We start from the raw sequence: 20,451 nt of genomic DNA on the forward strand, positions 1-20,451 counted from the left end.
CACCTACACTAGCCTATTCCCTGCATGTGCTGAACAGATCAGCACCAAGGCCAGCAACTGCATATCAATGTATAGTGATAGGGGAGGGCAGCACTGCACCTACACTAGCCTATTCCCTGCATGTGCTGAACAGATCAGCACTAAGGCCAGCAACTGCATATCAATGTATAGTGATAGGGGAGAGCAGCACTGCACCTACACTAGCCTACTCCCTGCATGTGCTGTACAGATCAGCACCAAGGCCAGCAACTGCATATCAATGTATAGTGATAGGGGAGAGCAGCACTGCACCTACACTAGCCTATTCCCTGCATGTGCTGTACAGATCAGCACCAAGGCCAGCAACTACATATCAATGTATAGTGACAGGGGAGAGCAGCACTGCACCTACACTAGCCTACTCCCTGCATGTGCTGAACAGATCAGCACTAAGGCCAGCAACTGCATATCAATGTATAGTGATAGAGGAGAGCAGCACTGCACCTACACTAGCCTATTCCCTGCATGTGCTGAACAGATCAGCACCAAGACAACAACTACATATCAATGTATAGTGATAGGGGAGAGCAGCACTGCACCTACACTAGCCTACTCCCTGCATGTGCTGAACAGATCAGCACCAAGGCCAGCAACTGCATATCAATGTATAGTGATAGGGGAGGGCAGCACTGCACCTACACTAGCCTATTCCCTGCATGTGCTGAACAGATCAGCACCAAGGCCAGCAACTGCATAGCAATGTATAGTGACAGGGGAGAGCAGCACTGCACCTACACTAAACTATTCCCTACATGTGCTGAACAGATCAGCACCAAGGCCAGCAACTGCATATCAATGTATAGTGACAGGGGAGAGCAGCACTGCACCTACACTAGCCTATTCCCTGCATGTGCTGAACAGATCAGCACCAAGGCCAGCAACTGCATATCAATGTATAGGGGAGAGCAGCAGTGCACCTACACTAGCCTACTCCCTGCATGTGCTGAACAGATCAGCACCAAGGCCAGCAACTGCATATCAATGTATAGTGATAGGGGAGAGCAGCACTGCACCTACACTAGCCTATTCCCTGCATGTGCTGAACAGATCAGCACCAAGGCCAGCAACTGCATATCAATGTATAGTGACAGGATAGGGGAGGGCAGCACTGCACCTACACTAGCCTATTCCCTGCATATGCTGAACAGATCAGCACCAAGGCCAGCAACTGCATATCAATGTATAGTGACAGGGGAGAGCAGCACTGCACCTACACTAACCTATTCCCTGCATGTGCTGAACAGATCAGCACCAAGGCCAGCAACTGCATATCAATGTATAGTGATAGGGGAGAGCAGCACTGCAGCTGTCCATAGCCTCCACCCCCTCTCTCCTACAGGGGGTCACCATCATCTCTCTCTCCTATAGGGGGTCACCATCATCTATCTCTCCTATAGGGGGTCACCATCATCCTCTCTCATATAGGGGGTCACCACCATCATCCTCTCTCTCCTATAAGGGGTCACCACCATCTATCTCTCCTATAGGGGGTCACCATCATCCTCTCTCATATAGGGGTCACCACCATCATCCTCTCTCTCCTATAGGGGGTCACCATCATCATCCTCTTTCTCCTATAGGGGGTCACCATCATAACCCTCTCTCTCTGTATCTCTCATCAATGCAGCAGTGAGAGTAAGAGAGACAGAGGGAGAGTAAGAGAGACAGAGGAGGGAGGGGCGAAGCACAGTCAGAGAATGGGAGATATGACAGAGATAGACCAGAGAAGAAGAGGAGAGAGAAAGTGACAGGGGGAGGGAAGAGGAGAGAGCAGGAAAGCAAAGGACCGGACAGGGTGGGAGAAAGGCACAGGCGGATGGGGGGGATGGGAGGGAGAGGACAGGACAACTAGGGAGGCAGATGTAATAGGGAGAGAGACGCATACAGGGCTCTGGTCTCCCAGGGAAACAGCAGGGATTACTCCGCATTGCGTTGCTTCCCTAGGAAAGCCCTGACTGAGAGACGGTTACCTGGCTCAGGTCCCCTGGAGTCCGCACCTGAGACCAGCCAGCAATCTGCAGAGGCCGGGGAGGAGGCAGCGGAGACCGGGAGGAAGCAGGCAAGTATCACCCACCCTATAACGCTGTGATGCCGCATACACTGAGGATGAGAGGGGGAGATACTGCAGAGACAGAGGGGGGCGGCTGGTGCGGATGGAGAGGCCGGACTGTACGCAGGGGAGATGGGGAAAGTCATGGAGGGGAGATAGGTGATGGGGTGATGGTGGATGGGCTGCAGGTAGTGACAAGTGCCCCAAGGGACTCAGCGAGGGGGGCAGGTCACAGGTCACCGGCCCTGCTGGAAAGGACAAGGTCACTGCAGAGGCTTTAGCTGATCCATGAGTGCAGGTTGCAGTGGCTCAGTGGGTAAGTGACCCCACTGGGTGCAGTGTGTGTGTATGTGACGGGATGACTGCAGTGCTTAGATGGAGTAAGGAAGTGACTGCAGTGTCTGTGGATAACACACAGTTCTGATGGTAGTGGGTGGTGTAAAGTGACCTATGCCTGGGATACAGCATGTCATTTCCCTGGGTTACAAAGAGACCTGAAAATTCAGTAACACCTAGTGACCTGCAGGGAAGAGAAAGAGAGAGGATTCTCCTAAAGCAGCAGCATCATACTCTGTGCAGTATCGTCATACTCTGTGCAGTACCATCTTACTCTGTGCAGTATCGTCATGCTCTGTGCAGGAGCAGTATCACCATCATACTCTGTGTAGTATCATCATACTCTGTGCAGTATCGTCATACTCTGTGCAGTACCATCTTACTCTGTGCAGTATCGTCATACTCTGTGCAGGAGCAGTATCATCATCATACTCTGTGCAGTATCATCATACTCTGTGCAGTACCGTCATACTCTGTGCAGTATCATCATACTCTGTGCAGTATCGTCATACTCTGTGCAGTATCATCATACTCTGTGCAGTATCGTCATACTCTGTGCAGTACCATCTTACTCTGTGCAGTATCGTCATACTCTGTGCAATACCATCTTACTCTGTGCAGTATCGTCATACTCTGTGCAGTAGTACCACCATCATACTCTGGGTCTGATTCAGACCCGCTAGCGAGCGCTGGGCACTCACAAGTGGGTCGATGTTGGCCCAGTGCGCATGCGCACGACGGAGCCGGCTCCGTCGTGCGCATGTGCGAGACCCGGATAGCGACGGGCAAACTGTCGCTCCGGGTCTCGCACCAAAGGGGGCGAGCTTGTCGATGGTGAGTGACAACACGCCCCCTTTGGTGGGCGTGCCAGAGGCGTGGCTGCCCAGACGGAGGCGTTCCCATGGGAACGCCTACTGTCTGGGGCCGGACCCACTGACATCACAAGTGATGTCAGTGGGAGTGCTCTCGGCTCTGATAGAGCCAAAAGCACTCCAGGGCTTGCGGCAACAAGACTCTACCACAAGGTGGTCACCCACAGCTATACGAGCGGCCAGGAGGCCGCTCTAAAAAAAGAGAGGGAGGGCACTGATTCAGAGCTAGCGCTCTGGAAGAGCATCCGGCTCTGAATCAGGGCCTCTGTGCAGTAGTATCACCATCATACTCTGTGCAGTAGTATCGCCATCATACTCTGTGCAGCAGTATCGCCATCATACTCTGTGCAGCAGTATCGCCATCATACTCTGTGCAGCAGTATCGCCATCATACTCTGTGCAGCAGTATCGCCATCATACTCTGTGCAGCAGTATCGCCATCATACTCTGTGCAGCAGTATCGCCATCATACTCTGTGCAGCAGTATCGCCATCATACTCTGTGCAGCAGTATCGCCATCATACTCTGTGCAGCAGTATCGCCATCATACTCTGTGCAGCAGTATCGCCATCATACTCTGTGCAGCAATATCGCCATCATACTCTGTGCAGCAGTATCGCCATCATACTCTGTGCAGCAGTATCGCCATCATACTCTGTGCAGCAGTATCGCCATCATACTCTGTGCAGCAGTATCGCCATCATACTCTGTGCAGCAGTATCGCCATCATACTCTGTGCAGCAGTATCGCCATCATACTCTGTGCAGCAGTATCACCATCATACTCTGTGCAGCAGTATCGCCATCATACTCTGTGCAGCAGTATCGCCATCATACTCTGTGCAGCAGTATCGCCATCATACTCTGTGCAGCAGTATCGCCATCATACTCTGTGCAGCAGTATCGCCATCATACTCTGTGCAGCAGTATCACCATCATACTCTGTGCAGTAGCAGAGTGGACATAATATGAAGTGAATGCAGAGCAGGACAATCTAATCATTCTCTCAGACAGTCCTCTCTCCCCCTGACACCTGCCTGACCTAATGTAACACAAAGGCCCTGTACAATAGTTATCAGTAATGTTCAGAAAACTATTTGTAAAGTTTATGATGTCTTCGAAAGTGGAGATATTTCAGGACTGTCCTCACTGGGAGGGGGGGAGGGGCGCTGTTCTTTTATTCCATTGAAGGACCCTTATAGTAACCATGTAAGGTTTGTACTGTACATATGGGTAGTGGAGAACTATTGCAGATTTTGCTTTGAGGAAGGGGGGGGAGATTCACCTATGCACTTTGCTAGTATGAGAATGCTGTGTGCACTATAGACATTGCAATCTTACATAATCTTACACCTTGTGCTGCTTCTAGTATTGGAGTTGTACCTACAGTAGTTGTTTGCGGTCATGGAGTGTTGGGTGGAGTTGAGTTTGTGCATGGAGTTGTGCCTTTTCTTCACCCCCCTGGAGGCCTAGGGGTAAGTTTACTAAAGTGAGAGTTTTTAGAAGTGGAGATGTTGCCCATAGCAACCAATCAGATTCTAGCTATTATCTTTTAAAATATACTAGTTAAATGTTAAGTAGAATCTGATTGGCTGTTATGGGCAACATCTCCATTTCTAAAACCTCTCACTTTAGTAAATAAACCCCTAGTGTCAATGTGCATGTGTCAGTGGGAATAATGGCACTGAGGAAGGTTCTAGGTACTAGTGAAACGCGTTTTAAATGTCATTTGCAGTGAATTGTCGTGTTCTGGACATCTAACCACACTCCTACCAGAGAAGCCTAAACTGACTACAGTTCACCTCCTCTAGTTCAGGCGAAGAAAGACGTCCAAGCCAAGGAAACCAAGGACCTCCAAAGCTCTGTGACTCCACACACAAACTCCACCCAGTGATGCCTGTGATCAGCCTCAGACAGAACATTGCAAACAGTCCCCGCTTATATCACAGCCTCTCTGTAGACTACTGTAGTGTGTATTTAATGATGGCTCCCACTGAGCTCCATCCTATTGTACAGAGCGTTAGCACTCGCTGGCTGCATTCGTTAACATTAACAACAAACAAAGTGATGCAGGTGTATTAGCTTTCAGTGTTTTCTAGACAATGGGGGTTATGTAACGGGTTCCGAGATGATAGAACCGGTGTGATTTCAGCGAGTTTGCTGCTAAATTTAAAGTGCATTCGGGTAGAAGTCAAATCCAGAATTATTACTGATTGTCGCTTTGAATTTAGCAGCGAATTCACTGAATTCATACCGGTTCCATGATCTCGGAACATATTACATAGGTGTGGTATAACTTGTCAACATTCAGAAGGATGACATCAGAATGTCGACAAGGACAAAAGGTTGACAACCAATATGTCGACATACAATTGGGTCAACATGGTTAAAATGTCACGTCCAGAATGTTGACATTTAACATGTTGACACCAGAATGTTCGCATATTTTTTTTGCTAAACCTAATTCTAAAAATCAACAAAAAACATGTCGACAATCTGTGTATGAACCCATAATCTGAGGAGAGCTATAGGATATATATACAGAACACAGGGCCTGATTCAGTAAGGATCACAGGTGCTTATACGCATGCAATTGGCCGATTTACGCATCGCAGTGCGTGTGCTCGAACCGGCCACTGAGATTGGGACTGCGATCGCAGTGACCACGCAGACCCATCGCAGAGTGATTGACAAGAAGTGCTACAACATGATCTTTCATTCAAGATCTGCTTGTGTTCTAGGTTAAACTGTTCTTTGTGGGTTTTGGCTGGAACATCCCGTCCTGGTGCGGTACATACACTGACGCTGGAACATCCCGTCCTGGTGCTGTACAGACACTGACTCTGGAACATCCCCTCCTGTTGCTGTACAGACACTGACGCTGTAACATCCCATCCTGGTGCTGTACAGACACTGACGCTGGAACATCCCGTCCTGGTGCTGTACAGACACTGACGCTGGAACATCCCGTCCTGGTGCTGTACAGACACTGACGCTGGAACATCCCGTCCTGGTGCGGTACAGACACTGACGCTGGAACATCCCGTCCTGGTGCGGTACAGACACTGACGCTGGAACATCCCGTCCTGGTGCGGTACATACACTGACGCTGGAACATCCCGTCCTGGTGCTGTACAGACACTGACGCTGGAACATCCCGTCCTGGTGCTGTACAGACACTGACGCTGGAACATCCCGTCCTGGTGCTGTACAGACACTGACACTGGAACATCCCGTCCTGGTGCTGTACAGACACTGACGCTGGAACATCCCGTCCTGGTGCTGCACAGACACTGATGCTGGAACATCCCGTCCTGGTGCTGCACAGACACTGACGCTGGAACATCCCGTCCTGGTGCTGTACAGACACTGACGCTGGAACATCCCGTCCTGGTGCTGTACAGACACTGACGCTGGAACATCCCGTCCTGGTGCTGTACAGACACTGACACTGGAACATCCGGTCCTGGTGCTGTACAGACACTGACACTGGAACATCCCGTCCTGGTGCTGTACAGACACTGACACTGGAACATCCCGTCCAGGTGCTGTACAGACACTGACGCTGGAACATCTCGTCCTGGTGCTGCACAGACACTGACGCTGGAACATCCCGTCCTGGTGCTGTACAGACACTGATGCTGGAACATCCCGTCCTGGTGCTGTACAGACACTGACGGTGGAACATCCCGTCCTGGTGCTGTACAGTCACTGACGCTGGAACATACCGTCCTGGTGCGGTACAGACACTGACGCTGGAACATCCCGTCCTGGTGCTGTACAGACACTGATGCTGGAACATCCCATCCTGGTGCTCTACAGACACTGATGCTGGAACATCCCGTCCTGGTGCGGTACAGACACTGACGCTGGAACATCCCGCGCTGGTGCGGTACAGACACTGATCACAGTGGTGATTTCATGCTGTGTGATGGCCGATGTCTGCCCGATGATCACAGTGGTGATTTCATGCTGTGTGATGGCCGATGCCTGCCTGATGATCACAATGGTGATCCGATGCTGCGTGATGGCCGATGTCTGCCCGATGATCACAGTGGTGATCCGATGCTGCATGATGGCCGATGTCTGCCCAATGATCACAGTGGTGATCCGATGCTGCGTGATGGCCGATGTCTGCCAGATGATCACAGGGGTATTCCGATGCTGTGTGATGGCCGATGTCTCACCGATGATCACAGTGATGTAATATATATCATACACTCTGGCCCTGATTCAGAGCCAGACAGGATGCCAGGATGATGGTCTCGATGGTCAAGACCATCGTGACATCGGGCTTGTAAAGAGACCCTTGCGGTAGGGTCTCGTGGCCGCAAGCCCCAGAGAGCTTTCGGCTCAAACAGAGCCGAAAGCTCTCCCACTGACATCACTTGTGATGTCAGTGGGGCCGCCACCAAACGGTAGGTGTTCCCATGGGAATGCCTCCGTCTGGGCAGCCACCCCCCCGACCCGCCCACCAAAGGGGGTGTACTGTCACTAAACATCAACAGCACGCCCTCTTTGGTGTGATACTCGGAGCAACGGATTGCCCGTCGCTATCTTGGTCTTGCGCATGAGCAAGACGGAGCCGGCTCTGTCGTGCGCATGCGCTCTGGGCCATCATCGAACCGGTTGTGAGCGCTCAGCGCTTGCGACCGGGTCTGAATCAGGCCCTCTGTCCGTATAAGCAGCTGCACTTCTGCTGGGTGAGTCCTTTGGCTCGCCAGCATTATAATAACTAGTAGAGAACATTTACTTCGCTCATATAGATGGGATGAGGCAGAGGATTGGGAATATTGATCTGTGTATATAGTTAGTGTAATGGGCGCTGTAATTTCCTGTTATGCTCCGGCACATAAACGCTGACTATTCTGTTTACTATTGTGCTTTTATATGATCACTAAGGAACATGGGGCCTAATTCAGACCCGCTCGCGAGCGCGTTGATGTTGGCCAAGTGCGCAGTGTATAAGATGCGGGATCAGTGTATAAGATGCGGGATGGGAACGTGGATCAGTGTATAAGATGCGGGATGGGAACGTGGATCGGTGCATAAGATGCGGGATGGGAACATGGATCAGTGCATAAGATACATGATGGGAACGTGGATCAGTGTATAAGATACGGGATGGGAATGTGGATCAGTGTATAAGATACGGGATGGGAATATGGATCAGTGTATAAGATACAGGATGGGAATGTGGATCGGTGTATAAGATACGGGATGGGAATGTGGATCGGTGTATAAGATACAGGATGGGAATGTGGATCGGTGTATAAGATACAGAATTGGAATGTGGATCAGTGTATAAGATACAAGATGGGAATGTGGATCAGTGTATAAGATACAGGATGGGAATGTGGATCAGTGTATAAGATACAAGATGGGAATGTGGATCAGTGTATAAGATACAGGATGGGAATGTGGATCAGTGTATAAGATACAGGATGGGAATGTGGATCGGTGTATAAGATACAGGATGGGAATGTGGATCGGTGTATAAGATACAGGATGGGAATGTGGATCGGTGTATAAGATACAGGATGGGAATGTGGATCGGTGTATAAGATACAGTATGGGAATGTGGATCGGTGTATAAGATACAGGATGGAAATGTGGATCGGTGTATAAGATACAGGATGGGAATGTGGATCGGTGTATAAGATACAGTATGGGAATGTGGATCAGTGTATAAGATGCAGGATGGGAATGTGGATCAGTGTATAAGATACGGGATGGGAATGTGGATCAGTGTATAAGATACGGGATGGGAATGTGGATCAGTGTATAAGATACGGGATGGGAATGTGGATCGGTGTATAAGATACGGGATGGGAATGTGGATCAGTGTATAAGATGCAGGATGGGAATGTGGATCGGTGTATAAGATACAGGATGGGAATGTGGATCGGTGAATAAGATACAAGATGGGAATGTGGATCAGTGTATAAGATACAGGATGGGAATGTGGCTCGGTGTATAAGATACAGGATGGGAATGTGGATCGGTGTATAAGATACAGGATGGGAATGTGGATCAGTGTATAAGATACAGGATGGGAATGTGGATCAGTGTATAAGATGCAGGATGGGAATGTGGATCGGTGTATAAGATACAGGATGGGAATGTGGATCGGTGTATAAGATACAGGATGGGAATGTGGATTGGTGTATAAGATACAGTATGGGAATGTGGATCGGTGTAAAAGATACAGGATGGGAATGTGGATCGGTGTATAAGATACAGGATGGGAATGTGGATCGGTGTATAAGATACAGTATGGGAATGTGGATCAGTGTATAAGATGCAGGATGGGAATGTGGATCAGTGTATAAGATACGGGATGGGAATGTGGATCAGTGTATAAGATACGGGATGGGAATGTGGATCAGTGTATAAGATACGGGATGGGAATGTGGATCAGTGTATAAGATACAGGATGGGAATGTGGATCAGTGTATAAGATGCAGGATGGGAATGTGGATCGGTGTATAAGATACAGGATGGGAATGTGGATCGGTGAATAAGATATAAGATGGGAATGTGGATCAGTGTATAAGATACAGGATGGGAATGTGGATCGGTGTATAAGATACAGAATGGGAATGTGGATCAGTGTATAAGATACAGGATGGGAATGTGGATCAGTGTATAAGATACAGGATGGGAATGTGGATCGGTGTATAAGATACAGGATGGGAATGTGGATCAGTGTATAAGATACAGGATGGGAATGTGGATCGGTGTATAAGATACAGGATGGGAATGTGGATCGGTGTATAAGATACAGGATGGGAATGTGGATCGGTGTATAAGATACAGGATGGGAATGTGGATCGGTGTATAAGATACAGGATGGGAATGTGGATTGGTGAATAAGATACAGGATGGGAATGTGGATCAGTGTATAAGATACAGGATGGGAATGTGGATCGGTGTATAAGATACAGGATGGGAATGTGGATCGGTGTATAAGATACAGGATGGGAATGTGGATCGGTGTATAAGATACAGGATGGGAATGTGGATCGGTGTATAAGATACAGGATGGGAATGTGGATTAGTGAATAAGATACAGGATGGGAATGTGGATCAGTGTATAAGGAGGATATTTGGACGCAGGGAACAGCTGCTTCTTGTGGGTGTGTAGCGTGACTCCCTGCTTGGTTGCGGTGTCCGGGCGTAGGCGGGTCCCAGCATGGCGTCCCTGCGAGTGCCAATACTAATGATGATGGCTGTGACTTAGACGCACGTGGTTGCGCATAGGCGGATATTCGCATTTCCATCGCCTTGTTAGTAGGCTGCCGTGGCTGCGTCATGCTCAGAATCAGCAATTTAAGCATATAAAACAGAATGACACACTATGTAAGAGCCCAGACATGAGTGCGGCTCAGTGTGTATTACCACTGACCACACTCAGAGATGGGGACACAATTATTAGCTGTGAAGTACCAGCTGGAGAGGACACACCACCAAGACGGATACACAGCAGGAGTCTAGTGAGCTAGGAAATTGTTAATTAATATTCAGATTCTTAGTGGAAAGAGGATGATTAAGGATTGTGTCTTAATTAGTTGAACTATCCCTAGAGAGAGAGAAAGAGAGAGAGAGGGAGAGAGACTGGATAAGTTCAATTGAGAGGACCAGATAACACTGACAGAGTGTGAGCACAAAACACGTTAACTTATTAATATATTTAACATACTAGAACAGGGGTTCTCAATCTCGGTCCTCAGGACCCCACACAGGTCACGTTTTCCAGGTCACCCAGCAGGTGCACCGACGTATTCATTACTCACTGACACATTTTAAAAACTCCACAGGTGGAGCTGATTATTTCACTTGTGATTCTGTGAGGAGACCTGGAAAACATGCACTGTTTGGGGTCCCGAAGACCGAGTTTGAGAACCTGTGTACTAGAAAATAGTCCTAATCATGAGATGTGCAGCCTCGTAGCTTTACAGGTGATACGTCTTCTAATGAAAACGTATTCTTGTTACTCAGACTGTTTTTATTGCAGTTGACATCTAATAAACGCAGATTGGTAATGACCTGTGGTTGTTCTAATGCTGTGATTGGCTACAGTTTGCTCTATCTCACAGCTTTTCAACCTCGGTCCCCAGGACCCCACACAGTGCATGTTTTCCAGGTCTCCTCACAGAATCGCAAGTAAAATAATTAACTCCACCTGTGAATCTTTTAAAATGTACTAGCCAGTAATGACTACACCTGTGCACATGCTGGGTGACCTGGAAAACGCGGCCTGTGTGGGGTCCTGAGGACCGAGTTTGAGAACCACTGCTCTATCCCTTTGAATGTTGAAAAGTTAGTCCCATCCCTTGTACATACTGATGCTGTGATTGGTTACAGGTTGGTTTTAAACCCACCCTTCTCTGTTGGTTACATCCAGACATTGCTGAGAGAACAATATAATACAATAGGCGTTCACACTACAGACTAGTAACTGTTTTCTAGAGAGGGGTATCCCATTGGTCAGGTAAAGCAAGAGCTGTGGTCTGAGGCAAATAGCCAGATATTGACAATTCTGAGAAAAGTTTCATAAGATGTGATTGTGATCTTAAAGAGTGAAAGAGATAACAGAGGACCAGCTAAAGTGTTATAAATAGCAGGGAATGCAGACCATGGGCCTGATTCAGATTTGGGAATATTCTGAGCCAGCAATACCCCTTTTCCACCCAAATTCCGGGTCTGACCCGGAGTTGGAACAAGGGCCCTGATTCAGAGCCGGACGCTCTGACCAGAGCGCTTGCTCTGAATCAGGGCCCACCTCCATTAATATGGAGCGTCCTCCTGGACGCTCGTATAGCTGTGGGTCACCACCCACAGCATATACGAGCGTGCAGGATGATGGTCGTGATGGTTTTGACCATCGCGACCATCGAAACTGCGAGCAAAAGCCTACGGTTCAGTTTTTCAACCGCAAGGCCAGGAGTGATTTTGGCTCTATCAGAGCCAAAATCACTCCCACTGACATCACTAGTGATGTCAGTGGGGCCGGCTTCAGACGGTAGGCGTTCCCTTGGGAACCCCTCTGTCTGGCAGGCTTGCCCCCGGCACCCCACCAAAGGGGGCGTGCTATCAGTCAACATCCGAGCGAAGGAAAGTCCTTCGCTCGTCGCGTCTCGCACATGCGCACGACAGAGCTCCCTCCGTCGTGCGCAGTGCAGACCATCGACCCACTTGCGAGCGGACAGCCGCTCGCGAGTGGGTCTGAATGAGGGCCAAGGTTCCTATCTGGATCAGTCCCGGAATTTAGCCGGCGCCGACTCGGGATATTCCCAAGTTGGCGCCACTCACACCGCAGTTGGGTCTGCATAGATCCGGCTTTTCCGGCGTGAAAGTGGACGCTTGGAGATGACGTCATCTCCAAGCGCCACTGAAGCCGGACCAATCGGCTGGCTTGCAGCGCACTCCAGGTCATCAAGACCTGGAGTGTGCCGTACACACAGGAGGGTTTCACGGGTTACTCCTGTGTTAAACCATGCTAGTTACCTGGGTTGGATTGCCGGGTAACTCAACGTGGCGATCCAACCCTCTTCCCTTTTACACCAGGGAGCTGCCCGGGTTACCCCTGCAATAACCCGGGCTTTAGCTCCGGTGTAAAAGGGGTATTACTGTCTCTATCTTATTCTATTCCCAAATCTGAATCAGGCCCAATGTGTGTATGAAAGGGGGCGAGGTAATGAATTGTCCGTCAGCGACACACAGGACGGCCGTATAAGGTAGAAGCTGGGAATGATGGAATGAAAATGAAATTAGGAGGAAGCAAAGAATTACTGGGGGATGTAAATGGCAATATGGTTAGCGTCTCTTAAAACCCCAGTCATGTATCTGGGTCACCCCACTCATGTGTCAGAGTCATACCGCGCATGTGTCATAGTCACACAGCGCATGTGTCAGAGTCACACCGCGCATGTGTCAGAGTCACACCACTCATGTGTCAGAGTCACACCGGCCATGTGTCAGAGTCACCCCACTCATGTGTCAGAGTCACACCGGCCATGTGTCAGAGTCACCCCACTCATGTGTCAGAGTCACACCGCGCATGTGTCAGAGTCAAACCGCTCATGTGTCAGAGTCACACCGCGCATGTGTCAGAGTCACACCGTGCATGTGTCAGAGTCACACCGCGCATGTGTCAGAGTCACACCACTCATGTGTCAGAGTCACACCGGCCATGTGTCAGAGTCACCCCACTCATGTGTCAGAGTCACACCGCGCATGTGTCAGAGTCACACAGCGCATGTGTCAGAGTCACACCGCGCATGTGTCAGAGTCACACCGTGCATGTGTCAGAGTCACACCACTCATGTGTCAGAGTCACACCGGCCATGTGTCAGAGTCACCCCACTCATGTGTCAGAGTCACACCGCGCATGTGTCAGAGTCAAACCGCTCATGTGTCAGAGTCACACCGCGCATGTGTCAGAGTCACACCGTGCATGTGTCAGAGTCACACCGCGCATGTGTCAGAGTCACACCACTCATGTGTCAGAGTCACACCGGCCATGTGTCAGAGTCACCCCACTCATGTGTCAGAGTCACACCGCGCATGTGTCAGAGTCAAACCGCTCATGTGTCAGAGTCACACCGCGCATGTATCAGAGTCACACCGTGCATGTGTCAGAGTCACACCGCGCATGTGTCAGAGTCACACCGCGCATGTGTCAGAGTCACACCGCGCATGTGTCAGAGTCAGCCCACTCATGTGTCACAGTCACACCGCGCATGTGTCAGAGTCACACCGCTCATGTGTCAGAGTCACACCGCTCATGTGTCAGAGTCACACCGCGCATGTTTCTATGTCACACCGCGCATATGTGTCATAGTCACACCGCGCATGTGTCATAGTCACACCATGCATGTGTCAGAGTCACACCGCGGATGTGTCAGAGTCACACCGCGGATGTGTCAGAGTCACACCGCGGATGTGTCAGAGTCACACCGCGCATGTGTCAGAGTCACACCGCGCATGTGTCATAGTCACACCGCGCATGTGTCAGAGTCACACCGCTCATGTGTCAGAGTCACACCGCTCATGTGTCAGAGTCACACCGCGCATGTGTCAGAGTCACACCGCGCATGTGTCATAGTAACACCGCGCATGTGTCAGAGTCACACCGCGCATGCCTACGGATTTTTCTTGTGCAAAATCAAATGAATCAAAATCAGATGAAATGTAGACGCACAGTAGCAGAAATGAAAACGACATTCTCATACAATTACTGGGAAAAAAGGGGGGGATAAACAGTTACACAATGCTGCATGTTTCCAGTGCGGTCGAACAGGGGCGCCACCCCATAGAGGGCGCACCCCTCCCAGCCATTCCCAGATATCAGTTTTAAATCTGCGAAAGCGTCTGAGATGCACTATGGGTACCATCGCGGGATGCAGATTGGAGGTGCACGGAAATCCCTGCAATTCTGATGGGCGTCCCTCGGCGATGACAGGGAGGGGTGGCTATCAGCGGCGGGCATGTCAGTGTCAGGGCAGTTCCACTGGCACCGACAGCCAAGTACCATCATTCTGAGTAACCATAGAGCTGCTCTAATGTCCGATGGTGCAACGGATGTCCGATCAATGGTGTAGCCGATGTCTGCTCGATGGTGCAATTATTTGCACACAGCAGCGGATTAGAGCTCCAGCCAGTAGGCATCTCAGTCTGAAACCCATCGGCTACATCATTAGCATAAATTTGCAGTAGCGACTATGGCAAAAGTCACAGCCACTACTGCACCTCTAACCATCACTGAATAAGCCCCATTATCACAATGAAGAGTAAATTATGTTCAGATTACCAAACAATCATTTTTATTTACAAAAAAAACCCTCTTTGTTATAAAGTCTAAAATTACCACCTTAAGGTAATGCAGAAAATGGTCGCTGCGCCAGTGTTCTGTGACGCCATGCTCCTTTATTTGTGAGATTCTTGCGGAGTTCAGGCTGGGTGCACTTGCGCCTCATATTGCGCCCTCGTGCAGAAACTACCATTGTTAGGCGGAACAAGATCAGTTTCAAGGGGTGAAGTGAAAGAACTCAGGGCCTGATTCAGAGCTGAACGCTCTGACCAGAGCGCTCGCTCTGAATCAGGGCCCTCCTACCTTTTTTTGGAGCGTCCTCATGGACGCTCGCATAGCTGTGGGTTATCACCCACCGCTATAGCCAGCGTCCATGATGATGGTCGCGATGGTCTTGACCATCGCGACCATCGGGCTTGTGACGGAGACCCTGCGGTAGGGTCTCACTGCCGCAAGCCCTGGAGTGCTTTCGGCTCTATCAGAGCCAAAATCACTCCCACTGACATCACTAGTGATGTCAGTGGGGCCGGCTTCAGACGGTAGGCGTTCCCATGGGAACGCCTCTGTCTAGCAGGCACGCCCTCGGCACGCCCACCAAAGGGTCATGCTGTCAATCAACATCGACAGCATGCCCCCTTTGGTGCGAGACCCGGAGCGACAGCTTGGCTGTCGCAGTCCGGGTCTCGCGCATGCGCACGACGGAGCTCCCTCCGTCGTGCTCATGCGCAGTGGGGCAACATCAACCTGTTTGCGAGCGTCCTTTGCGAGCGAACGGGTCTGAATGACCCCCTCAGGTCATAGTGCCTCATGCCTCATTGATATTACTAGTTACTAGTTACTAATGTGGGTAACTGGTTCACTTTAATCAATGTCTTTCAATTATTATTATATCGGTTATCTTGTGCGTCTATCTTTTATTACACCTGCTAAAAACTGCAGAGGGTCATCTCTGCCATAAACTGCCCAGCACAGACATGACTGTGACTATGAAACATTATACCTCATCTCAGTGACAGAATGACTTTACCAGATCCTGTAGTCAGTGTCATTCTATGCTGGTGCGTCAAACAAATGACAAATGTGTTTTCTCTTTTTCTTACAGATTTGTGTCGCCCCCATTGAAAGAAAAACCCCCAGTCACCCCCAAACACCCCCTCTCTAAGCCCTGTATGCTGATATTATCAGCTGTGCAGTGTTGGGAAGGGTGGGAGGGGGAGCCTGCGTCCATCGCAATCTAAAATTAGCCCCCCTGGAATGGTCAGCTGGGGGATCGAGTGACATCTTCCAGAAGAGAAATAAGAGAAGGGGGGCTGGAAGCAGACCAGGACACAGCAGGCGAGCGAAGAACGTTAGGGGGGAGAAAAACCAGGTGCAGAGAAGTGTATCGAGGCTCCCAAGCAGGAGAATTACTAAAAAAAAAAAAACTAATCATAAGGAAACTCGGAAAAGAAAGAAAAGTAACGCCAGGAGAAGATTGGAAATGTAACTCAAGAAAGCTGGCAAGGAAGAGGAGTGAAACATAAAAACTGATTACATAACCTCATAAGAGGGGGAGAGATTGGAGGTACTGGTGGTTCCTCAAGACTTTTTTCTTTGCACAAAATAGACGCTTGTTGGCTCTAAGAAACTGAGGGCAAATCATGGACTACTGGCTGGTCATGCTTCTGTGCCTCATGGCAGGTAAGTGACTCTACCGGGCAGCCTACAGGAATGACATACCTGCAAAACAAGAATTACAAATTAATCTAATAAGAAAAGTCATAGTGTAACATACACATGTAGTAAACAGGGCGTTCTACTTTCTGAAGCCATTCCGTCAGAGCTGTATGGAGTTCTAAGTGATGTTAGGACCAGGTAAAAACCTGGAGCCCCTTTTAGATGTTTTAGTATTGTATTCCCTTTTGTTATCTATCCAAATGTAAGCAACAGGCCTAGGTATTGTTACAGAGGTGTTCCATGTCTAGGGATCCTTACAGAGGTGCTCCATGTCTAGGGATCCTTACAGAGGTGTTCCATGTCTAGGGATCCTTACAGAGATGTTCCATGTCTAGGGATCCTTACAGAAACGTTCCATGTCTAGGGATCCTTACAGTGGTGTTCCATGTCTAGGGATCCTTGCAGAGGTGTTCCATGTCTAGGTATTCTTACAGAGGTGTTCCCTGCCTAGGGATCCTTACAGAGGAGTTCCATGTCTAGGGATCCTTACAAAGGTGTTCCATGTCTAGGGATCCTTACAGAGGCGTTCCATGTCTAGGGATCCTTACAGAGGTGTTCCATGTCTAGGGATCCTTACAGAGATGTTCTATGTCTAGGGATCCTTACAGAGATGTTCCATGTCTAGGGATCCTTACAGAAGTGTTCCATGTCTAGGGATCCTTACAGTGGTGTTCCATGTCTAGGGATCCTTGCAGAGGTGTTCCATGTCTAGGTATTCTTACAGAGGTGTTCCCTGCCTAGGGATCCTTACAGAGGAGTTCCATGTCTAGGGATCCTTACAGAGGGGTTCCATGTCTAGGGATCCTTACAGAGGTGTTCCATGTCTAGGGATCCTTACAGAAGCGTTCCATGTTTAGGGATCCTTACAGAGGCATTCCATGAATAGGGATCCTTACAGAGGTGTTCCATGTCTAGGGATCCTTACAGAGGTGTTTCATGTCTAGGGATCCTTACAGAGGTGTTCCATGTCTAGGGTTCCTTACAGAGGTGTTCCATGTCTAGGGATCCTTACAGAGGTGTTCCTTGTCTAGGGATCCTTACAGAGGTGTTGCATGTCTAAGGATCCTTACAGAGGTGTTTCATGTCTAGGGATCCTTACAGAGGTGTTCCACGACAGTATACCTCCATTTAAAAGAATATCCAAATGTTAGGCTCCCAGGCCATATATGTTGGTCTAGAACCATTTTGTCCAGCAGTGGCACAGCTCCAAAATTTTGTTTTGGCTAAAAAAATAAACTAAATAAAAGCAGACTAGGATAGTTTACAGACAGGAGTATAAAAACAACCCAGCAGCCACCAGAGCTGAAAGTGGGTGACATCACATTGCTCACTGTGAGATTATGTTGCTCAGATGCCATACCACAGATTGGGCAAGAGTATGGCTGTTTGGTAATCAGGTTGCCCAACAGGATGTGCCCGGGTGGCCAGCAACACAGTTACCCTGAGGGTACAGAAAAAAAAGTGAATTCAAAACTTATTGTAACATTTCAGAATGTTTCTGGTCTATTATGAAATGTTTATTAATATTACTACTTTGGCAGGATGCGGCATTTGAGAGGCGGAGCGGGGGCATCCCAGAGCCGATTGTGTGCGGCTCCACAAATCTGTCCGTCTCTGAATCAGGACGTTATCACAGTACAAAAACAGGAAGAAAAGTGACATACAATACAATACATAACATTGCAGGACATGGACATTGGGCCTGATTCAGACCCACTCGCGAGCGGCTGTCCGCTCGCAAGTGGGTCGATGTTATGCACTGAGCATGCGCACGACGGAGGGAGCTCCGTTGTGCGCATGCGCCAGACGCGACGAGCGAAGGAAAGTCCTTCGCTCGTTGTGTCCGATCAAAGGTGGCGCGCTGTCAATGTTGATTGACAGCACGCCCCCTTTGGTGGGCGTGCCGGGGGCGTGCCTCCCTGACGGGGGCGTTCCCACGGGAACGCCTCCCGTCAGAAGCCGGCCCACTGACATCACTAGTGATGTCAGTGGGAGTCATTTTGGCTCTGATAGAGCCAAAATCACTCCGGAGCTTGTGGTTGAAAACCTCAACCGCAGGCTCCGGCTCGCAATTTCGATGGTCGCGATGGTCTCGACCATCGCGGCCATCACAAAGCACGCTCGTATAGCCTGTGGGTGGTGACCCACAGCTATACGAGCGTCCAGGAGGACGCTCCATGAAAATGGAGCCCGGCCCTCATTCAGAGCGTGCGCTCTGCTCAGAGCGTACGGCTCTGAATGAGGGCCATTGTGTATAACCATTGCTGCATCAGCGCGGTCATAATAATCAAGCAGCCGTGTGTCAGAACCCAAAGGTTGGCTGCCATTGTAGGCAATGGGCAGGAGACAGTGGTAGAAGTGAGGGAAGGAAAAGCATACGAGGGAAGAGGGCCCTGCTCGTGAGAGCTTGCAGTCTAAAGAGGGGACAGATAGACAGGGGTGACACAGAGGGAGAGACTGTGAGAGAGGACCGTGGGGAATTTTCATGTACACAAACTTGAAGTTTAGCTGTCTTTTGGCTTTGGATGCAGTGGTCAGGGGTGCAGAGAGGGGAGGAGGAGCGGGTATTAATTACCCGGGCCTGGGTGAAGCTCTCGGCAGCCCTCACAGTGGTGTGTGGTGAAAGCAGGGTGGGTCTGTGCCATGTCCTAAGATGAATAACAACTCTGCCTGATGATATAACTACATGCCTGAAAAGTTCGGAATAGAGACAGAATGATAACAGAAAATAGCAAGGGGACATATAGAGCCAGTAAATCATAGTATGCTGCTTGTGGCAAGTCCCTTTAAACTTAAGAGTATGAGAGGTATCGGGGTTATATATGATCCATGTAAACTGTCATCGCTGCACGTAGTATAGGATATATATTGTATACTACTAGTGAGGAGATGTCTGTGCTTGTGGGGGAGATGTACCAAGCCTTGGAGAGAGAGAGAAAGTGGAGAAGTTTCCCAAAGCAACCAATCAGCTTATAACTGTCATTTGGTGATCTGTACTAGATAATGACAGAAGCTGATTGGTTGCTTTGGGAAACTTCTCCACTTTATCCCTCTCCAAAACTTGATACATCTCCCCCTTCCCCCACCATGTGTGAGTGCTACAGAGGGGGATGGGGGGATTGTTTCTGACTACAGGTTCATCTTATATTCAGGTGACAAGTGCTCTGACCATCTAGATTCCAGCTTATGGGTGACAGTGGCTGAGGAGGGGCAGAAAGGCAATATTATGTTACTGAGTATTACTGAGTGTTACCGAGGGTTACTGAGTGTTACCAAGGGTTACTGAGTGTTACTGAGGGTTACAGAGTGTTACAGAGGGTTACTGAGTGTTACCGAGTGTTACAGAGGGTTACTGAGTGTTACAGAGGGTCACTGAGTGTTGCAGAGAGTTACTGAGTGTTACTGACTGTTACAGAGGGTTACCGAGTGTTTCCGAGGGTTACAGAGTGTTACAGAGGGTTACAGAGGGTTACAGAGTGTTACTGAGGGTTACAGAGGGTTACTGAGTGTTACTGACTGTTACTGAGTGTTACAGAGGGTCACTGAGTGTTACAGAGGGTTACTGAGTGTTACAGAGGGTCACTGAGTGTTACAGAGGGTCACTGAGTGTTACAGAGGGTTACT

General features: G+C 49.4%; 1 protein-coding gene across 1 annotated transcript in view; it reads left to right on the plus strand.

Moving 5' to 3' along the window:
* Window positions 1-1,882: 1,882 nt before the first annotated feature.
* SCN1B (sodium voltage-gated channel beta subunit 1) overlaps window positions 1,883-20,451 on the plus strand; it is a 117,845-nt gene continuing 99,276 nt past the window's right edge. The window contains exons 1-2 of the mRNA XM_088480869.1: window positions 1,883-2,098; window positions 16,214-16,791. Coding sequence (XP_088336995.1) covers window positions 16,752-16,791 — 40 coding nt within the window. The 5' untranslated portion in view covers window positions 1,883-2,098; window positions 16,214-16,751. The remainder of the gene's footprint in view (window positions 2,099-16,213; window positions 16,792-20,451) is intronic.

This window comes from Taudactylus pleione, unplaced genomic scaffold (genome assembly GCF_031769625.1).
Source record: "Taudactylus pleione unplaced genomic scaffold, aTauple2 ptg000257l, whole genome shotgun sequence".
Taxonomy (NCBI): Eukaryota; Metazoa; Chordata; class Amphibia; order Anura; family Myobatrachidae; genus Taudactylus; species Taudactylus pleione.